This window comes from Geotrypetes seraphini, chromosome 14 (genome assembly GCF_902459505.1).
Source record: "Geotrypetes seraphini chromosome 14, aGeoSer1.1, whole genome shotgun sequence".
Classification (NCBI taxonomy): domain Eukaryota; kingdom Metazoa; phylum Chordata; class Amphibia; order Gymnophiona; family Dermophiidae; genus Geotrypetes; species Geotrypetes seraphini.
The window spans coordinates 7,580,645-7,600,100 of NC_047097.1; the positions used below are offsets into that span (position 1 = coordinate 7,580,645).

Below are 19,456 nucleotides of genomic sequence, written 5' to 3' on the forward strand. Positions count from 1 at the left end.
ACCGAAACATGTTGGGCTAATTTAATAATTGCTTTGAAGACTGGTTGTACACATTTAAAACCACCTTTATATTGTTTGACTTTTAATAAAAATTTCCCTCGAGTCTATTGAGCTGCCCTATTGCTCTTTATATTCACTCATGATTAAAATGAAACCAGATGTTTGGCACCATATTTGAATACTGGCTCAAACGGAATATCCAGTTTCAGTGCTATCCAGTTCACAGGGATATTCAAGCTTCTAACCAAATAGCTAATTAGATTTAGAACAGGCTTTTTGCTGTCTTATAGTAATCTGGTTAGTGGACTGAATATCCCCAGTAACCAGATAACCTGTGCCTCTGCCTGCCATCAGACTACCCCAAAACAATCCAGATAGTGCTGCAGTGGTCAGAGGAAATATTCAGTGGTACTATCCAGGTAGTACCACTGAATATTGAGCTCACTGGCATTTATTTGATTAGCAGGACCTATTAACCAGATAAGCCCTTTGATTACTTAAACCCAGAATTTTCCTATAAAAAGAAAACATTCAATGCGTCACCTGTTGAACATTCAGTTTCAGTTTAACAATGCCCTACTGATTTCAAAGTACAAATTGTGGAACATTTGACACTGCACAGTAGAAGTGACAACTTAGATCCTATCTTTAAAACAAAGGATGTTCTTGGATTTGTAAACTCAATTAGTATTGTGGCACCAGAGGATTTATATAGTGAATTAAATATCCCATATTCTTGTGAATCTTATTGCATTCATTCATGCATTCATTTGGAGTCTACTGTGCTGTTTATTAATTGCTTTACAGTAATATACAGTACGGGGCTCATAATAAAAAAAATTAAAATAATACAAAGTCCAAAAAGTGGTCTAAATTTTAGGGTACTTGGACGATCAAAAAGCCTGATTGTCCAAGTACCCATAACCAAAGCCAATTTTAGATGTATCTAAAACCAGCTTAGGCCTTTCCCCTGCCTCTAAACATATAGAGCAAAAAGAGGCATTTTTAGTAGAGGGGAAAGAGCGAGAGGTGGGCAGGAGGCGGCCTGACCTAGACATAGGTGTACAGCGGGTATAACCAAAAGATTAGGCAGGTTGCCTAGTCGGCACTTATACGTTTTGAGTTAGACCAAGTCAAAACAGGTATAAGTGCTGAAAAAGGGGCCGCTGAGCTGATTGCGGCTGCCGCAATGAGCTCAGCGGCCCCGGCAACCTGCCCACCCCCCACCGCAACCATCGCAGCAGGAGAGATAGCTCATCTCTCCTGCTGCAAAGGTGACTGCCCCCCCCCCCGAATCGAAGCACTTCGGGGTGAGGATCGCAGCATCTCCCCCCACCCCGATCGGATCGGGCAGGAGGGAGCTCAAGCCCTCCTGCCCCAGCGACCCCTGCCAAAACCCACCTGCCTGACACGATCAGGGCAGGAGGAAGCCCATGCCCTCCTGCCCCGATGAAACCCCCTACCCCCCAACCCCACTAAGATACGGGCAGGAGGGATCCTAGGCCCTCCTGACGTCGTCGCACACACACCCATGATCACCCCCCCAGAGCCCCCGATCATCCCGCCAAACTCCCCACCCACCTACCAACCCCACGACACCCCCCCACCGAACCCACGACTGCACTCCCCTTTACCTTAAAAACAGTTGGAGGACGGACGAGTCCGAAGCCCATCTGTCCAGCGGGCCCGCCATCCTCAGAATGGCAGGCCTTAGGGCCTTATTGGTCCAGGCACCTCAATCCCCACCCACAGGTGACATTAGGGTTAGGAGTACTGTTTCTGGGAAATCAGTACTGTAACTCATAGTGAATAATTTATTTAGAATCCACTCAACGCTTAAGGGCTTTAAAAGAGAGAAGCTACAACTTGGTAGTTACTGTTTTCTACATTTCAACATAGTCCTAACAACATTTCTGAAAGTTTTACATAGTTTTGGGGAGTACTGGTCGACAAATCAATGAAGCCGTCTGCGCAATGTGCGGTGGCGAAAAGGATAAACAGAATGCTGGGAATGATTCAGAAGGGGATCACGCACAGATCGGAGAAGGTTATCATGCCGCTGTACTGGGCCATGGTATGCCCTCACCTGGAATACTGCGTCCAGCATTGGTCGCTGTACATGAAGAAGGACATGGTATTACTTGAAAGGGTCCAGAGAAGAGCGACTAAAATGGTTAAGGGGCTAGAGGAGTTGCCGTAGAGTGAGAGATTAGAGAAACTGGGCCTCTTATCCCTTGAAAAGAGAAGACTGAGAGGGAGCATGATAGAAACATTCAAGATAATGAAGGGAATAGACTTAGTAGATAGAGACAGGTTGTTCACCCTCTCCAAGGTAGAGAGAACGAGAGGGCACTCTCTAAAGTTAAAAGGGGATCGATTCCGTACAAACGTAAGGAAGTTCTTCAATCAAAACGAATGGTGAAAGATGTGTATTAACAATCAAAAACCAAGTACCACCACAAGTTAATACTATAAAAATAAAGCTTAAATAGAGGAAAAAATCTCAGATTCACCACTTAGGACCCAAAGGCAGAGTCCCGTCTCGCCGCCACATCCACTCTGTAGAATTTGGCAAACGTGTGCAGAGTGGACCAAGTAGCTGCCCTACAGGTCTCCTCAGGGGAGATCACTTTAGCCTCGGCCCATGAGGCCATGCTTCTGGTAGAATGTACCTTAACAGACACATGAGACTGTTTACCGCAAAAAATGTAGGCTGACAAAATGGCCTTATATCCACCTGGAAATAGTGGCCTTGGAAGCAGCAGCACCCCGCTTAGAAGAATGAGTTAGCACAAAAATATCGTCAGAGAGGTGAAACTCATTAGTGATCTCCAGATAACATAAGAGAACTCTTTGGACATCCAATTTTCACAAAATGCAGTCCTGCTTGACATGGTGAGCCATCCAATGAGGACAGTCCAAACTCCCTCCAGTGTAGTGACGTGGAGGAGAGTTATTGGTGCAACTCGTTTTAAAGTTCCTGAGTGCCACCTGACATGCAGGACGCTGATGAGATCGCATAAGCAAGCAGCACAGTGAGTACTTCCTTGATTTTCCCCTTGTACATTAGAGGGAACTTGCTAAGGATATGAAAGAGAGTTATATTTTATTTTTTACAGAGTTGTGTGAAGAAGTGGGGTGTCAGGAAGCCCTGAAGAAGCGGTAGTGGACCGTTAAATGTTGGCTTTTGAGAGACGCCACGTTTACATTTCTACACATTTGGCAACATTGCTATTCAAGCGATTTTTGTCCCAATTTAAAACCAGCTTAGCGGCAAGAGTAGAGTCTTTATGGAAGTTTTTTCTGCCAATGATGTGGGTAGAGGAGGCTTGAGCATTTATGCCCTGCCTAGACAAACCTGAGGCTTTTTCTTCCGTTAAAGGCATTACTCTCAGTGGATTGAGTGAAGCAGTTTTGGGCATAGAGTAATTATCTATATTTATCCACTTCACTTTAATTGTTTTAGCAAAACTATGTATTATTTTTAAAATTTTATATGGTATTTTCATTCCGCTTGTTCCTCTTCTATGGAATATCTATAGATTTTCATATACGAGAGGCACTCAATGATTTAAACTTTCCCTCCCTTCTAGGAAAGGAATTAAAGGAGTCAAGAATTTCAGCCTTTCTCTGGCTTTTAAATTCCCCCAATTATGGAACGAACTTCCTTTAATTTTGAGGTGTCCCTGCTCTTTCTAATCTTTTCATAAATATTTAAAAACTTTTCTATTTGCTAAACACTTTTAAAATTAATCCCTTTTGTATTTTAGCATATTTTTTAACTTATTGTTAACCGCGTCGAGCTTCCTGTGGTTGAAGACCCGGTATATAAAGTAGCCTTGGAAGTGGAATCACCAGCCCATTATCTGATCCAGAGAACCATGTGAGCAGAAATGGAGTATGCCGATACTTTAGCCAGAACCCACCTAAGATCATATAAAGCGTCAGTAACATAATCACCCTCAGCCAAAAGGAGTTGAGGAGGATGATCCACAGCCTCACTCTCCAGGGTGCACATCCAAGACAGACAGGCGCATGTGGCAAAGGATGCCGCTAAAGCAGCCTTTATGCCCAAAGCAGGTGGAGCCAGAGAGCACAGTGAAGTAGTGCAGAGTCACAGAAAAAGTCCGGAGTGGATTCCTTCTGCATATGGCATTCAGCCATTGGGACACAACCCACTTGTCTAGAATATCTCACCTATTGCACTGGAAATATTAATGTGTCATAAAAATTCCAACATACAAGAGACAGAACAGTTGTTCTAATGGGTGTATCTAGAAGGGAGGGTCTAAATAACATGCAGCTGGCTTTCAAAAAGGATAGACTATGGTGCTTATTTTCAAAGCACTTAAGATAGGGATCTCAAAGTCCCTCCTTGAGGGCCACAATCCAGTCGGGTTTTCAGGATTTCCCCAATGAAGATGCATTGAAAGCAGTGCATGCAAATAGATCTCATGCATATTCATTAGGGAAATCCTGAAAACCCGACTGGATTGCGGCCCTCAAGGAAGGACTTTGAGATCCCTGACTTAAGACATATCAAATGCCACAGATTACTATGATACTTTGTGTGTCTAAGTGCTTTGAAAATGAACCCCTAAATGTCAGAGAGAAACTGGTTTCTAGAAGGAAGAGACTTGGTTATTTGTGTGAAGTCAGTGTCTGGAGGGCAGATTAGGTGTCTGGTGCAGTCAGAAATTGGTTTCATGTAAATAAAGCTCTCTGCCTTCTCTAGACACCAACCACATATCAACATACATGTATCTCTTCCAAATATGTTACGTAATAGTTATACTCTATCCCTGCTTCTCACAACACACCAAATCTCCTCAAGAAACTGGCTACACAAACAAACGCATTAATCTGTTTGGGAGCTAAATACATGCAGAGAGGCAATTCATCAGTTTAAATACAGGTATATCTAATTCAAATAAAAACTCTGAAGAACAGACAAATGTTGGTGCTTTAGTTCACTCTGTGTATCATTTAATTTTTGCTGCATCTTTGGCCTGTTGTAAGTCATAGACAAACTTACTGTCTTCGGGTCTTCGGGAAGAACCCCACCATCTCCATAGCCAGCTGCAAGCGTTCAAAATCATGCTTTAGATCCTCCCCCTCCACACTAAAGCAGTCCTATGTAATAGAAAAATTAAACAACATTAGTATTACAGCATAGGACAAGGAAAGAGAACAAAACTAAAATCAGGAAGGAAAATCAAAAACAAACTCCACACAGAAGAAAATCAACCATATAGATTTATATTTGTCATTGCATGATTATATACCATTCATCACAAAAAGATGTGAATTAGGTGAATGAATACTTAACAAGTGATCCAAGCTGCACTTTGGTAAAGAGTGTTGATGCAGTACAGTCTATAATGAGTGAACACACAGGTGGAAGAAGATAGCTAAGAATCTGAGATATAATAAGAAATGAAGGGTAAATAAGGCAGACTCTACAAAGGTTTGGCTGGTACTCAGTAAAAGATGAGAGGAGATTTGGGTAGCACTGAGTAAGAGTGGTGGTGAGAGTTGTTGGTACAAGTTTTGGGTTGCAATGTGTGAAAAGGGAAAGAAGGAAGCTCATACTGCATGAGTTTCAGCTGAACTGGGTAAATAAAGGACAGAGTATGTAGCAGCTGTAACAAGATTTCTGGCTGTAAAATTTATTACCAAAAAAAAAAAAAGGGAATATGTAGTCTTAACCTTCCAAAGGAGATGAGGCACTTTCTTATCACTTCCAGTCCACTCTCAATCCACAGCATTAGAACAAGTGATTCCTGGAACTCTGCCTAAGAAACATTTGCTATGCTTAGCCTACACAAAGCATCCCACATTATGAAATGAAAAGGTCTTAAGTGATTTACTGTAAAGAGAATTATCTTCAGACACATCCTTAAATTTTGTGAAGATATTTTACAATACCTTAGGGTACACAGCCTTTCAGTTTAGGTTATTTTTGATTTCAGATATTTAACTTTTCAAGTTCATGCTTTGAAAATAATGCAAATAGTATTCAAAATATCTTCTCTCTCTTGCATTTTAAAACAGTTTACGGGCTATTGAGAAGTTCTGCAGGATGTTCTTGTACGTTACGTATATATTTTCTGCAGAATATTTCTCTTTAGTTTAAGTATTTCTGGGTAGTATTATAATGCAGCATAATGGTTTCATTGGAGATGATTAATTTCTATTAGAAGACAATATTTCTCAAGCCATTTGATTTAAAATAAATTAGTAAGCATGGTAACATTGTAATAGAATAAATGGGTGAATAAAAAAACATAAGAATTGCCATACTGGGACAGACCAAAGATCCATCAAGCCCAGTATCCTGTTTCCAACACTGGCCAACCCAGATAGCACAGTTACTTACTGTAACAGGTGTTATCCCGGGAAAGCAGGCAGATATTTTCACATATTGGTGACATCATCCATGGAGCCCGGTACAGACAGTTTGACAAGTGAACTGTCACTAAATTAAAAAAAAACTTTGCGACTGCCCGTACCGCACATGCTCAAGTATCTTCCTGCCCAAAATCAGCTCATGCCCTTCAGTTCCATAAGCAAGCCAACCAGGGAAGGTGGATAGGATGTGAGAATATCTGCCTGCTGTCCCTGGTAACACCTGTTACGGTAAATAACTGTGCTTTATCCTCGGACAAGCAGGCAGCATATTCTCACATATAGGACTCCCTAGCTTACTGCAATGGGATGGAGGGAGAGTTGGCTAAATTAAGAGAATAAATTTTTTAAAACTGCTTGGCCGAAGTAAGCATCACATCTGGAAAAGGATTCCAGACAATAGTAAGAAGTAAATGTATGCACTGAGGACCAAGTAGCTGCTTTGCAGATTTCAGCAATTGGAGTGGAGCATAGGAATGCAACTGAAGCTGCCATAGCTCGGACTCTGTGTGCCGTAACACAACCCCGAGTTACAACCCAGCCTGAGCATAGCAAAAAGAAATACAAGCTGCAAGCCATGTGGAAATGGTTCTCTTGGTGACAGGGTTGCCCAGCTTATTTGGGTCAAAGGAGATGAAAAGTTGAAGAGACTTTCTGTGAAACCGAGTCCTTTGTAAATAATAAGCCAAGGCTCGTTTGCAGTCCAATGTATGAAGAGCTGTCTTGCCAGGATGAGATTTTGGGAAGAAAACTGGTAACCCTATGGATTGATTCAGATGACTCATATACAACTTTTGGTAGGAATTTAGGATGAGTGCGAAAAACTATCTTATCATGGTGAAAAACTGTAAAAGGTGTGTCGGACACCAATGCTTAAAACTCACTTAGTCATCGTGCAGAAGTGATGGAGATTAAAAATACCACTTTCCAAGTGAGAAATTTAAGATGAGCCAATGACATTGGTTCAAATGGAGGCTTCATCAGTCTTGAAAGAACAACATTAAGATTCCAAATTACCAAAGGCGGTTTGAGAGGTGGTTTGATGTTGAAAATACCTTTCATAAATCGGGAGCTAAGAGGATGTGCAGCCAGACATTTATTATCAACTTCAACATGAAAAGCACTGATAGCACTAAGATGAACTCTGACTAAAGTGGATTTAAGATCTGAATTGGATAGATGCAGAAGATATTTCAACACTGAAAAAACAGAGGAGGATGAAGAATCTTGATGATGAAGACCACACCACGCTGAAAAACATGTCCACTTCTGTTGATAACGTTGTGTGGAAGGCTTTCGGGATGCATCCAAAAGGCTCTGACAGGATCAGAAAGATTATTAATTGTTGAGGTCATGACAAAAGGTACCAAGCTGTCAGGTGTAGGAACTGTAGGTTGGGATGCAAGAGAGACCCTTGACTCTGAGTGAGACCAGATGGAAAAATCTGCAGAGTTATCGGATCTCTGATGTTCAGTTGAAGTAGAAGGGAGAACCACGGTTTTCTGGGCCACCAAGGAGCTATTAGGATCATAGTGGTTGACTGTTGTTTGAGCTTAACCAGCATCTTGAGAATAAGAGGAACTGGAGGAAATACATAGATGAACTTGTCCAGCCAATTGAGGAGAAAAGCATCTGCCTCCATCTGATGAGGCGAGTATTGCCTGGAACAAAACTGAGGCAATTTGTGATTGATGGGGAATGCAAATAGGTCTATCTGCGAAGTCCCCCACTGAGAAAAAATCTGATGTACAACCCTGGAGTGAAGCGTCCACTTGTGTGACTGAAGAAATCTGCTGAGTTTTTCGGCCAGAGTATTTTGTGCTCCTTGAACATAGACTGCTTTTAGGAATATGTTTCGAGCAATTGCCCAGTTCCAAATCTTCTGGGCCTCCTGACAGAGAGTCAGAGAACCCTTGCCTCCTTGTTTGTTTATGTAATACATGGCAATCTGATTGTCTGTGTGAACAAGGAGTACGTGATTGGAAATGCTGTGTTGAAATATCTTCAAGCAAAAAACTAAAGGAATTGACCCCAAAATTCAATAAAAAGCAACAAGCATTCTGAACCACCCTGAGCTTAAATTGATTGATGTGGAACTTCTGTACCTGTGCAGACCAGAGACCCTGTGTCTGGAGTCCATAAGAACATAAGCAATGCCTCTGCTGGGTCAGACCTGAGGTCCATCATGCCCAGCAGTCCGCTCACGCGGCGGCCCAACAGGTCCAGGACCTGTGCAGTAATCCTCTATTTATACCCCTCTATCCCCTTTTCCAGCAGGAAATTGTCCAATCCTTTCTTAAACCCCTGTACTGTACTCTGCCCTATTACGCCCTCTGGAAGCACATTCCAGGTGTCCACCACTCGTTGGGTAAAGAAGAACTTCCTAGCATTCGTTTTAAATCTGTCCCCTTTCAACTTTTCCAAGTGTCCTCTTGTTCTTTTATTTTTCGAAAGTTTGAAGAATCTGTCCTTCTCTACTCTCTCTATGCCCTTCATGATCTTATAAGTCTCTATCATATCCCCTCTAAGTCTCCTCTTCTCCAGGGAAAAGAGACCCAGTTTCTCCAATCTCTCAGCGTATGAGAGGTTTTCCATCCCTTTTATCAAGCGTGTCGCTCTCCTCTGAACCCTCTCGAGTAACGTCATATCCTTCCTAAGGTACGGAAACCAATATTGGACGCAGTATTCCAGATGTGGGCGCACCATCGCCCGATACAATGGCAGGATAACTTCTTTTGTCCTTGTTGTAATACCCTTCTTGATTATGCCTAGCATTCTATTTGCTTTCTTAGCGGCTGTTGTGCACTGTGCTGTCGGCTTCATTGTCATGTCCACCATTACCCCCAAGTCCCTTTCTTGGTTGCTCTCATTCAATAATATCCCTCCCATCGTATAATTGTACCTCGGGTTTCTGTTTCCAACATGCAATACTTTACATTTCTCAACGTTGAACTTCATCTGCCATCTCGCCGCCCATTCCCCCAATTTGTTCAAGTCCCTTTGCAGTCCATCCAGGTGAGCACCCCAAGTATACATTGACGAGTCTGTGGTCAGAACCTTTTGATGATGAGGTGTTTCTAAGTTTATTAAAATTTTTGATAAAACGCTAATCATAACTTCTAAGCGTTTTACATTAAAAATGGGGGAAACCATTAAGAGACAAACTAAAATAATGCAAATAAAAACAGTCTATATAACAAATCAAACAGATATGACGTACAATGAAACAAAAGGAAAGAGGGGAGAACTACAATATTTAGAGAAAAGAACACATTAAAGGTAAGAGCTGAGGGGATGGGGAGAGATCAGAGTTTAAATAGAACAGAATGCTAAGCGGACCAGATCAGCTTTCGTAAGCGTCTTTAAAAAGAAAGCAATTTAAATTTTCTTTGAATTTTTCTAGATTACTTTCTGCCCTTATGTGGAGGGAATTCCAGACTGTAGAAGCAGTAACGGCAAACGAGGTAGCCCTATGGGTACTGATGATTTTTAAAGAGGGAACATGAAGAACAGACCTTTGGAAAGATTTGAGGAATTCATCCACCACTGAAGAGACTGATGCAGTGATGATGTGACAGTAAGCTTCTGTAAAAATGGATCAAGAGCCTGAAACCACTGAAATGCTAGATACCACTGAAATGCCCTGAGAAGAAGTCTGGCAAAGGGGGTAACATGGACTGTAGAAGCCATGCAACCTAACAGTCTCATCATCTGTCTGGCTGAGATGAATGGAAGATGAGAGACTTGAACTACAAAGTTGAATGAGGTCATCCTGTCTTTGCTGTGGTAAAAATGCCCCAAGTTGTATGGTGTTAATTAGGACTCCTATGAACTGTAGAGTTTGAGAAGGTTGGAGTTGAGATTTGGGAAAATTGATCTCGAACCCTAATTGTTGGAGAAACAGAATTGTTGATTAAGTTGACAAGCGCACTCCTTGGGAAGAAATGTCTTTTATGAGCCAATCGTCGAGATAGAGGAAAACTTGAAACCCTTGAACTCTTAACGCTGCTGTGACAACTACCAGGCACTTGGTAAACACCCTTGGTGAAGAGGCTAGGTCAAAGGGTAAAACCTTGTATTGATAATGCTGATGGGCAATTCGAAATCACAGAAATTATCTGTGAGCTGGATGAATTGGTATGTGAATATAAGCCAATCATTTTGCTCTAACAGGGGATACAGAGTTCCTAGAGGCAAAACTTTTCTTTTACTAGGAACTTGCTGAGGTGTCAGAAGTCGAGGATTGGTCATAAACCTCCCGTCTTCATCGGAGCAAGAAAATACCTTGAATAAAAGCCCTGATTCTTCTGGGAAGGGGGTATTACCTCTATAGCATTTAGTTGAAGCAGAGCTTCTTCTTCTCGCAGAAGAAGGGACTTCTGCTGAGGACTGGAAGAAGACTCTCTTGGAGGATGATTTGGAGGTATGGTAAGAAAATGAAGAGAGTAATCATCCTTGATTACTTTGAGAACCCAGGAATTCGTTGTGATCAGGGTCCAATGTTGGTAATAAATTTGCAGATGACCTCCGATTGGTTCAGGAAGAGGCTGAGATAGAGGAACAGCGGCTATGCTCTCGAGAAACACGTCAAAAAGTAGGCTTTTGAGAAGCTGATTGAGGATTCTCAGAAAATTGCTGTTTCTGGCTTGGTCGACTCCCTCGAAGTGGAAGGCTTTGTCTTTGATTTGACCAAAGAATCTCAAATGGTTTAATGCAGTGTTAACTATTGTGTAGCTGCTTCAATGGAATCCCCAAACAGCTCATCTCCCAAACAAAGAATATTAAATAACTGATCCTGAAGATTAACTTCCATATTAGAGATTTAGCCAAGCCAGGTGTCTCATAGCCACAGATATGGCCGATGCTCTAGATGACATTTTAAAAGCATCATAGGCTGGCCTTGCTATATATTGTCTAGTGTGTTTCAAAGTAGAAACTATTTGTTGGTATTGCGCAGCTGGACTTCAATGCAAATAAATGCAAGATCATGCACCTAGGCAACAATGACCCATAGAACGTACACACTGAATGGGGAGACCTTGGCTAGGACTGTGGCAGAACGAGATTTAGGGGTGATCATCAGTGAAGACATGAAAACTGCCAATCAGGTGGAGAAAGCTTCATCCAAGGCCAGACAAATGCTGGGTTGTATCCGTAGAAGCTTCGTTAGCCGGAAGCCCGAAGTCATTATGCTATTGTACAGAGCCATGGTGAGACCTCATCTGGAGTACTGTGTACAATTCTGGAGGCCACATTACCGTTAGGATGTGCTGAGAGTTAAGTCGGTTCAGCGAATGGCCACCAGGATGGTCTCGGGGCTCAAGGATCTCACGTACGAGGAAAGGCTGAACAGATTGCGGCTATACTCTCTTGAAGAACGCAGGGAGAGGGGAGACATGATCGAGACATTTAAGTATATCACTGGTCGTGTAGAGGTGGAAGATGATATTTTCTTTCTTAAAGGACCCTCGGCCACAAGAGGGCATCCGCTGAAACTCAGGGGCGGGAAATTTCATGGCGACACCAGGAAGTATTTCTTCACAGAGAGAGTGGTTGACCATTGGACCAAGCTCCCAGAGCAGGTGATCATGGCCAACAGCGTGCCTGATTTCAAGAATAAGTGGGAAGCCCACGTCGGATCTCTACGAGGGCAGTGTAAAGGTATTACCACCTGAGTGTGATCTCTAGGAGGGTTAATAGAGTGGGCTGACTTGATGGGCTATAGCCCTTTTCTGCCGTCATTTTCTATGTTTTCTATGTTTCTAAGGAATATACTGGTCAAAATCAGACAACAGATTAATCAAGCGCTTCAAATAACAGGAAAAATAAAAATTGTTATTAAAGTATCCTGCTCGCCAGCATGGTATTTTGGTAAAGTCTATGAACAAATTTGTCCATTGTACAGCTCTCATGTCCTGGAGATGCTAAGGCATAAACTTTGGTAGCAGAAGATTTTTTAAGGGTTGACTCTACCCCTAGTGATTGATGTTGAAGCTGTTGTCGTTAAACCCTGCACAAGAAACAATCCTATATAAAGAGTCAAGTTTTCTTGGAGCTACCACAATATTCAAAGGTGTTTCCCAATATTTAAGAAGAGTCTCTTTTGGAATGCCATGAAGTGGTAACATAAGGAGTTCTTTAGGAGGTTCATCATAATCCAAGACCTCCAAAATACTCGGCACTATGAGCAGTGTCAGCTTCCAGTTTAATATGCAGAGCTTTACCTAACTGCCTGATGTATCAGGAGAAAGAAAGTCTCTCTGAAGGAGAAGGCTTTCGACATGCCCAGTACGGCTGCCGTGAAGAAGAGGACGAGGATCGATACGTGTACCTTTTTTCATTTCGGAGCTTGAAATCGACGCGATGAATGCTTCGAAGAGGATCGTTGATGCTTCAAAGTGGAAGATTGATGCTTCGAGGAAGAACGTCGATGAGAAGATCTGGAACATCGATGCAAAGAGCAATGCGATGATTGATGTTCCACTATACAGCTGACACTAGTACCTTCAGGCCTCATAATTAGAGAATGACAAGGGGACAAATTTGTCTCCATCCTGCCCCCATGAGTCCTTGTTCCTGTCCCATTCCTGTGAGCTCTGCTTTAACTGCACAAACCTCGGATACTTAAATATTAAAGTTATTTGAGACTTGTGCAGATGAGTACGGAGCTTGCAGGAATGGGGCAGGGATAGGAAAAGAACTCGTGGGGACGGGACAGGAAAATGAGTCCCTGCGGGGATAGGGAAAAATTTGTCCCCGTGTCATTCTCTACTCATACTGCTATGCTCAAGCTGGGCCAGTACCAAGGGAGTGGATTGGGTCATCAGCAGCAGCTGACACACACTACCAAACTCCCTCTGGAGAAACTTATCGAGTTTCTCCCGAAACGAAGGTACCGGTACTAAAGGCTGAACAGCCGGTACCAATGGTGCAGCAGGTTGCCTCGGTGTGGGTGACCTCGGCGAGGAACCACACCTTGAAGGTGAGACAACCTGCGAAGCTGTGGAGTGGTGATGTCGTTGTTTGGTCTGCATCAACTGATTCGATGCTGTAGAGACCTGTGATGCTTATTGGGAAGCAGATGGCCTCTTAACTGGCTTCCCCAATGCATGAATGTCCTGCGATGCCGATGTCGATGCTTTTGATGTTGAAGGCTGTGAAGACCTGGCACCATCTATGCTCGCACCGAAGAACTGTTCCTGACAAAAAAAAAGGGGTGAAAGAATTTAACAAATAAATCAAGAAGGTGTTGCAGAAGAAGCCACCAACCTTTGAAAAGGCCAGTAGCAAAAACCATAACTACCGTTGAAGAAGCCACCATCACAGACGTAAGCGGCCTTTGACGGAAAAGTGTTCTTTTTTTTTTTTGTTTTTAAGAAAACTGCCAAAAAACAAAACCAAAGTAATAAAAATGAAAATAGACAATAAAAGGTGGGAAGTGGGAAAGTAACAAAATCTTATCAAAGTTCAGAGAAAAACAAACAGGTTGAAAAGGTGACAGTGAAAGCTAGAAGGATGCTAAGGTGCACAGGGAGAGGTATGAACAATAAGAAAAAGGAGGTATTGATGCCCCTGTATAAGACTGGTAAGAACTACAATTCTGGAAACTGCACCTTCAAAAAGATATAAATAGGATGGAATCAGTTCAGAGGAAGGCTACTAAAATGGTCAGTGGTCTTCATCACAAGGTGTATAAGGACAGACTTAAAGATTGCATATGTATACATTGGAGAAAAGGAGGGAGAGAGGAGGTATGATGAAGACGTTTAAATACCTATGTGGCATAAATATGTATGAGGCAAATCTCTTTCAATTGAAAAGAGACTCCAGAGTGAGAGGGCATAGATTGAGGTTAAGAGGTGATAGGCTCAGGTGTAATTTTAAGGAAATACTTTTTTACAGAAAGGGTGGTAGATGCATGCAATAGTCTCCCAGTTCAGGTGGTGGAATCAAAGAATGTATTTGAATTCAAGAAAGATTGGAATAGGCATTTGGGATCTCTTAGGGAGAGGAGAAGATAGCAGATGCTACAGATGGTCAGACTGGATGGGCCATTTGGTCTTTATTTGCCACCATGTTTCTTTGATCATTGTTATCAAATGGCCCCAGCTCCATTACCTACTGTACCAATTCATGTTTTCCACTAAGGACTTGGTGTAGAATTGCTTTGCCTCTTGTCAGTTCCTGAACCAGCTGCTTCATAAAGCAGTCCTTGATTTCATCAAGAAATTTTACCTCCATAGAATGTCCTGGATGTTACATTTACCCAGTCAGTATCTCAGTAATTGAAATCACCCATTTTATTGTGTTACCCAGTTTGTTAGCCTCCCTAATTTCTGATATTTCAGCATCTGTCTGATCATCTTAGCCAGGTGAATGCTAGTACACTCCTTTCACTATCCTTTTCCACTTTATATATAGAATTTCTAGCCATAGGGATTCCAATGTGTGTTTTAGTTCCTGTAAAATTTGTAGTCTATTCGATTCAAGACCCTCCTTAACATATAATGCTACCCTTCCACCAATTCAATCGACCCTATCACTGAAATATAATTTGTACCCTGGTATCCCAGTGTCCCTTTGGTTATCTTCCTTCCACCGGGTCTTATAGATGCCTCTAAATGAAAAGATATCTATATTTTTATTTAGTACAATATATTCTAACTCTCCCATCTTGCTTCTTAGGCTTCTGGTATTTTCATATAGATATAGACATTTCTTAATAATGTTTGCTATTCCTATTTACAACTTGCTTAGCAGATGATATGGATAATTTTAAACTAAACTAAACTTTAAGCTTATATACCGCATCTTATACACCCAATCTACTTGGTCTCTACTGTAACCTCGTAATTGGGATGCCCTACCTTCTCTGTTTTGGTGATATTTTTTAAAGATATCTTGCTCTGAATCCTGCTTTTTTGAGAGACTGTTGGCCTTGTCTCAGTTTCTAGTTTATATGCTGCTTTATCTTCTTTTTAAATGTTGATGCCAACAACCTGTTTTTACCCCAGTTAAGGTAGAGCCCATCTTTACAGAATATGCTCCCCCTTCCCCAGAATCCTGCCCAGTTACTAACAAATCTAAAACCCTCCTCTCTGCACCATTGAATCATCCACACATTGAGACTCTAGTGCTGGTTCTTGGGCACTGTGTGTGGAATGGGAAGCATGTCTGTAAATGCTACACTGGAGGTTCCAGAACCTCTCTACCACATTTCCCTATGTCATTAGTACTCACATGTACCAAGACAACTGACTCCTCCCCAGCACTGTCTTATCTAGGTGATGTGTGTGTTCTACCACCTTCACATCAGACAGGCAAGTAACCATGCGATCCTCACATCCATCAGCCACCCAGCTATATGCCTAATAATTGAATTTCCCACTACAATGGCCATCCTAACCTTTCCCTCTTGGGCAAAAGCCCCTGGAGAGACATCCTCAGTGTAAGAGGATATAGCATCATCTGGAAGGCAGGTCCTGGCTACAAAATCACTTCCCACCTCTCTAAAATGATGCTCTCCCTTCAGGAGACCTTTCTTCTCCTTGGCAGTACAAAATTTGCCAGACTGGAAGTGGAATTTCTCTACTTTGTTCCTGTAGGTCTCCTCTATAAAACTCTGTCTGCCTCAGACCCTTTCCCTGAGTGCTAGGAGCTCTTTCCACCGAGTACACATATTTGATCTCTCACCAATTGGTACCCCTTTTACCTTCACCCATAAAACCCTTGTTCAAGATCCTCCTTCCCACTGAAAGAGGCCTGCCTCCTGTGAATTTATATTCCAGAGGAATTTAAATGTTGCTCTCATATTTATTCTATCCTTCCTTTCCTCCAGAGTACAAATATTTAGATCTATAAGTCCCCATAGGATGAATGAACAAACCAATCAGGTTACTATAGTTTTACTCCTACCTTATAGGTGCTATTAATGAAACTCTACACTGATGAGATCACTTTACTGCATCTTATTTCTGCATATATGTTTGTAGCATAATAGTAGATGGAACATTTACATTTAGCTCATACATTTTCAGCATTAATTAAAGGTAATTTTTATGTATTTTATTGTTATGGATATATTTTTCATTCACACTACCACAAGTATTTGACCAAAATGTTTTGATTATGCATGGAGAAAATTAGCAATATTATCATGCGATTAGAAACTAAAGCATGCTCAGTCAGATACAAAGCAAAACAGAGACAGACATGACTTCTTGAGAAGGACTCAAACTAGCCTCCAGATCCATTAGTATTTAGTTTTAACAAACATGAAATAAGGAAGAAAACAGCATATTCTCTTTGGATCCTTCACAGCACTGAAAAACATTATGAAACTTCTGGAGATTAGCAGTGATGTGCTACAGAGAGCTCACATAGGCCCCTTATTCTAAGTCAGCCCATAGTACAAAACAGTCAGCAGCAGAACTCAAGTACAACTACGACCAACCACAAAGGTGAGAAAGGAACCATCCTCTCCCTTCTACTTGCAACTGCTCCAGTAAAATATCTGCTGTCAGGAGAAGTTCAATTTGTGCTCCACTGCCAATGCAGTACTGTGCTGTTGTTAAACTGATAGTAGAATGAGCAAAGAAAAGAAGGGTGAGAAGATAAGGGTATTAGGAAAGAAGGAGCAAAAGTAAAAGAGCAGGGAGGAAAGAGATAAAGGAGAAAGAGAAAGCAAAAGGGAAGAAGAGGCAAAGAAGACATGACACTGCTATAGTAAGGAGTAGTCATGGCCCTTCTACTGGAGCTAGAAAAAAGGTTGGATCCTCTATAGAGGAAGGAGAAAGATGAACACAGACAGACCCTATGAACATATCAGAGGCTGAAAAGAAAACGAAAAAGGATATGGGAAGGAAGATGAAATACTATGGTTAGGAAAAAAAACAAAACAAAACTGTAGGGGAAAGAGAAACAATATCTAGGAGAGAAAAGAAACAGGGAGTTGCTCTGCATTTCCTAATACACATCATAGTGCCAAAAAACATTGTGTAGATGTTGATGCACCTCTCCTGCAAAAGAAAATGCCATTAACAAGGTGGATCACATCACATTTCATTTTAGTTACCTATTTGCAGGAAAGACACCGTACTGTATATACTGTAACTGTACCAGTTAATATGCTTAATATAATTTATTTTAAAATTTCTTTCCTGTTTTATTATGAGATATAATTATTTTGAAGAAATGATTTCTTGATAAGAAATCAGCAGCAAATCTCTGGAAGTTATTTAAATTCTCCACAAAATTTGTTTCTTGTCATGTGAGCGCATAATTACTACCATGAACTAAACTTAAGTTTCAGATAGACTGGGATCTTTTTAATGTTAAGTGAAGAGTATAATTATTCTTATAACATAGAATCAAGCTTATAGGCAAAACAAAGTGCAACACAACATTTGAAACTACTTCATGTAAAAGCACTGTATGCTATGTGCTCGTGATTGCTACCCTTCAGAAACAAGATACCCAGTTTGTGAGAATGAGTGGATGCATCCACTTGGAGCTCCTTATTCAAACACACATTTAAGAGAAGCCACAGGGGAAGAAAATGATGAAAAAGTATAACTATGCTATATCCAATCAACACAGTGAAGAAAATATATTGCTTTCACTTTGTCTCATTCCTTTCTCCCCTTTAGTTTTTAATTACGAAGAGGTCAGAGAGTACCCTATACCGGTAATAACAAACATGCTCATACTGTATATGGATGTGTACTAACCAGCTCTGAATCATAGTTATAATCATCCCAGCTCTTTCTGTGGGGTTTCTTTGTCATCTGAAAGCAAGGCAAAGGGGGTTAGGAAGCACTGAGGTTAAACAAATGCACTCACTTTCTCCCACTTACTCTGCCTCCAGCCACAAAGGCTATGCAATTATTTTCATCCTAAACTCAAGTTGATCAAATAAAAAATTCCTGAACTAATCTGGAAAAATAAGACTTAAAGCTTTTTGTTCTTCATTGCTCTTTGCAAAACATTCTACAAACACTGCCCTGCTGGAAACTAGGCCAAGAAATGACTCTGGACCAGGACCATGCTCATGCAAAGAAGGTAGGAATTATTACTACCCTCAGGGTTTACTCTGATTCTCATTTAGTATAAGTCTATACTGTAAATTATTTTAAGAGTATTTTACTTTCCTGTACAAAAAATGTGTTATTTTTAAGTGTATGAGCTTGGTAATAATTTAAGCCACCAATACATTAGATGCTATATAGAATGATATATTTTAGCAACCTATAGCATTTAGGGTTATAATGAAAATCTAGAGAAAAAAATACATTTAACATAATAGACAAATTCAAGTTAAGTGTATGAGCAAAAGTTTCAACACACAAAAGAACAGGAGAAACAAAACCACAAAACCAAAGTGTCTTTCAACTCATCTGATAGATCCAAATGCCTTTATTCATCCAAAGTTGTGCAAATTCATACATTGACTCAATGACTCTAGAGTCATTGAGTCACTGTATGAATTTGCACAACTTTGGATGAATAAAGGCATTTGGATCTATCAGATGAGTTGAAAGACACTTTTTTTGTGCACCATTCTGATTGGACAATTCCACTTTGGTTTTGTTCTTTTGAGCAAAAGTTTCAAACATGAACACAGTCCATTATTTTAAACGCTAGAATAGGAGTGTCAAATGTCGGTCCTCAATGTCCGCAAACCAGTCGGGTTTTCAGGATTTCTCCAATGAATATGCATGGGATCTATTTGCATGCACTGCTTTCATTGTATGCTAATAGATCTCATGCATATTCATTGTGGAAATCCTAAAACTGGATTATGCCTTTGAGGACCAACATTTGACACCCCTGCACTAGAATGTGAAATAGATTTAATCCCCAATTAATAATATCCTAAGGGCAGCCATACACTATGACATTTATTGCTTACTAGGATGAGCCGTTTGTTTTTTTTAAACCTTAAACAAAAGAGATGATTCTGGAAAGTTGCAAATGCACAATAAAGGTATATATGTATTTCAACTCCAAAGGCTATTTCATTTTGGAATACGGAAAACTGTAGCCCTAT

At 41.0% G+C, this 19,456-nt stretch overlaps 1 protein-coding gene across 5 annotated transcripts in view; it reads right to left on the bottom strand.

The window, feature by feature from the left end:
* The window catches only part of MYO9A (myosin IXA), a 517,771-nt gene that overhangs the window by 329,727 nt on the left and 168,588 nt on the right, over positions 1-19,456 (bottom strand). For 4 of the 5 annotated variants that reach the window (XM_033919772.1, XM_033919768.1, XM_033919769.1 and 1 more), the window contains 2 exons: positions 18,138-18,194; positions 5,036-5,133 (listed from right to left, as the gene is read on the bottom strand). In XM_033919772.1, the coding sequence (XP_033775663.1) occupies positions 5,036-5,133; positions 18,138-18,194 (155 nt within the window). The remainder of the gene's footprint in view (positions 1-5,035; positions 5,134-18,137; positions 18,195-19,456) is intronic. The other variant, XM_033919771.1, reaches the window with a different exon arrangement.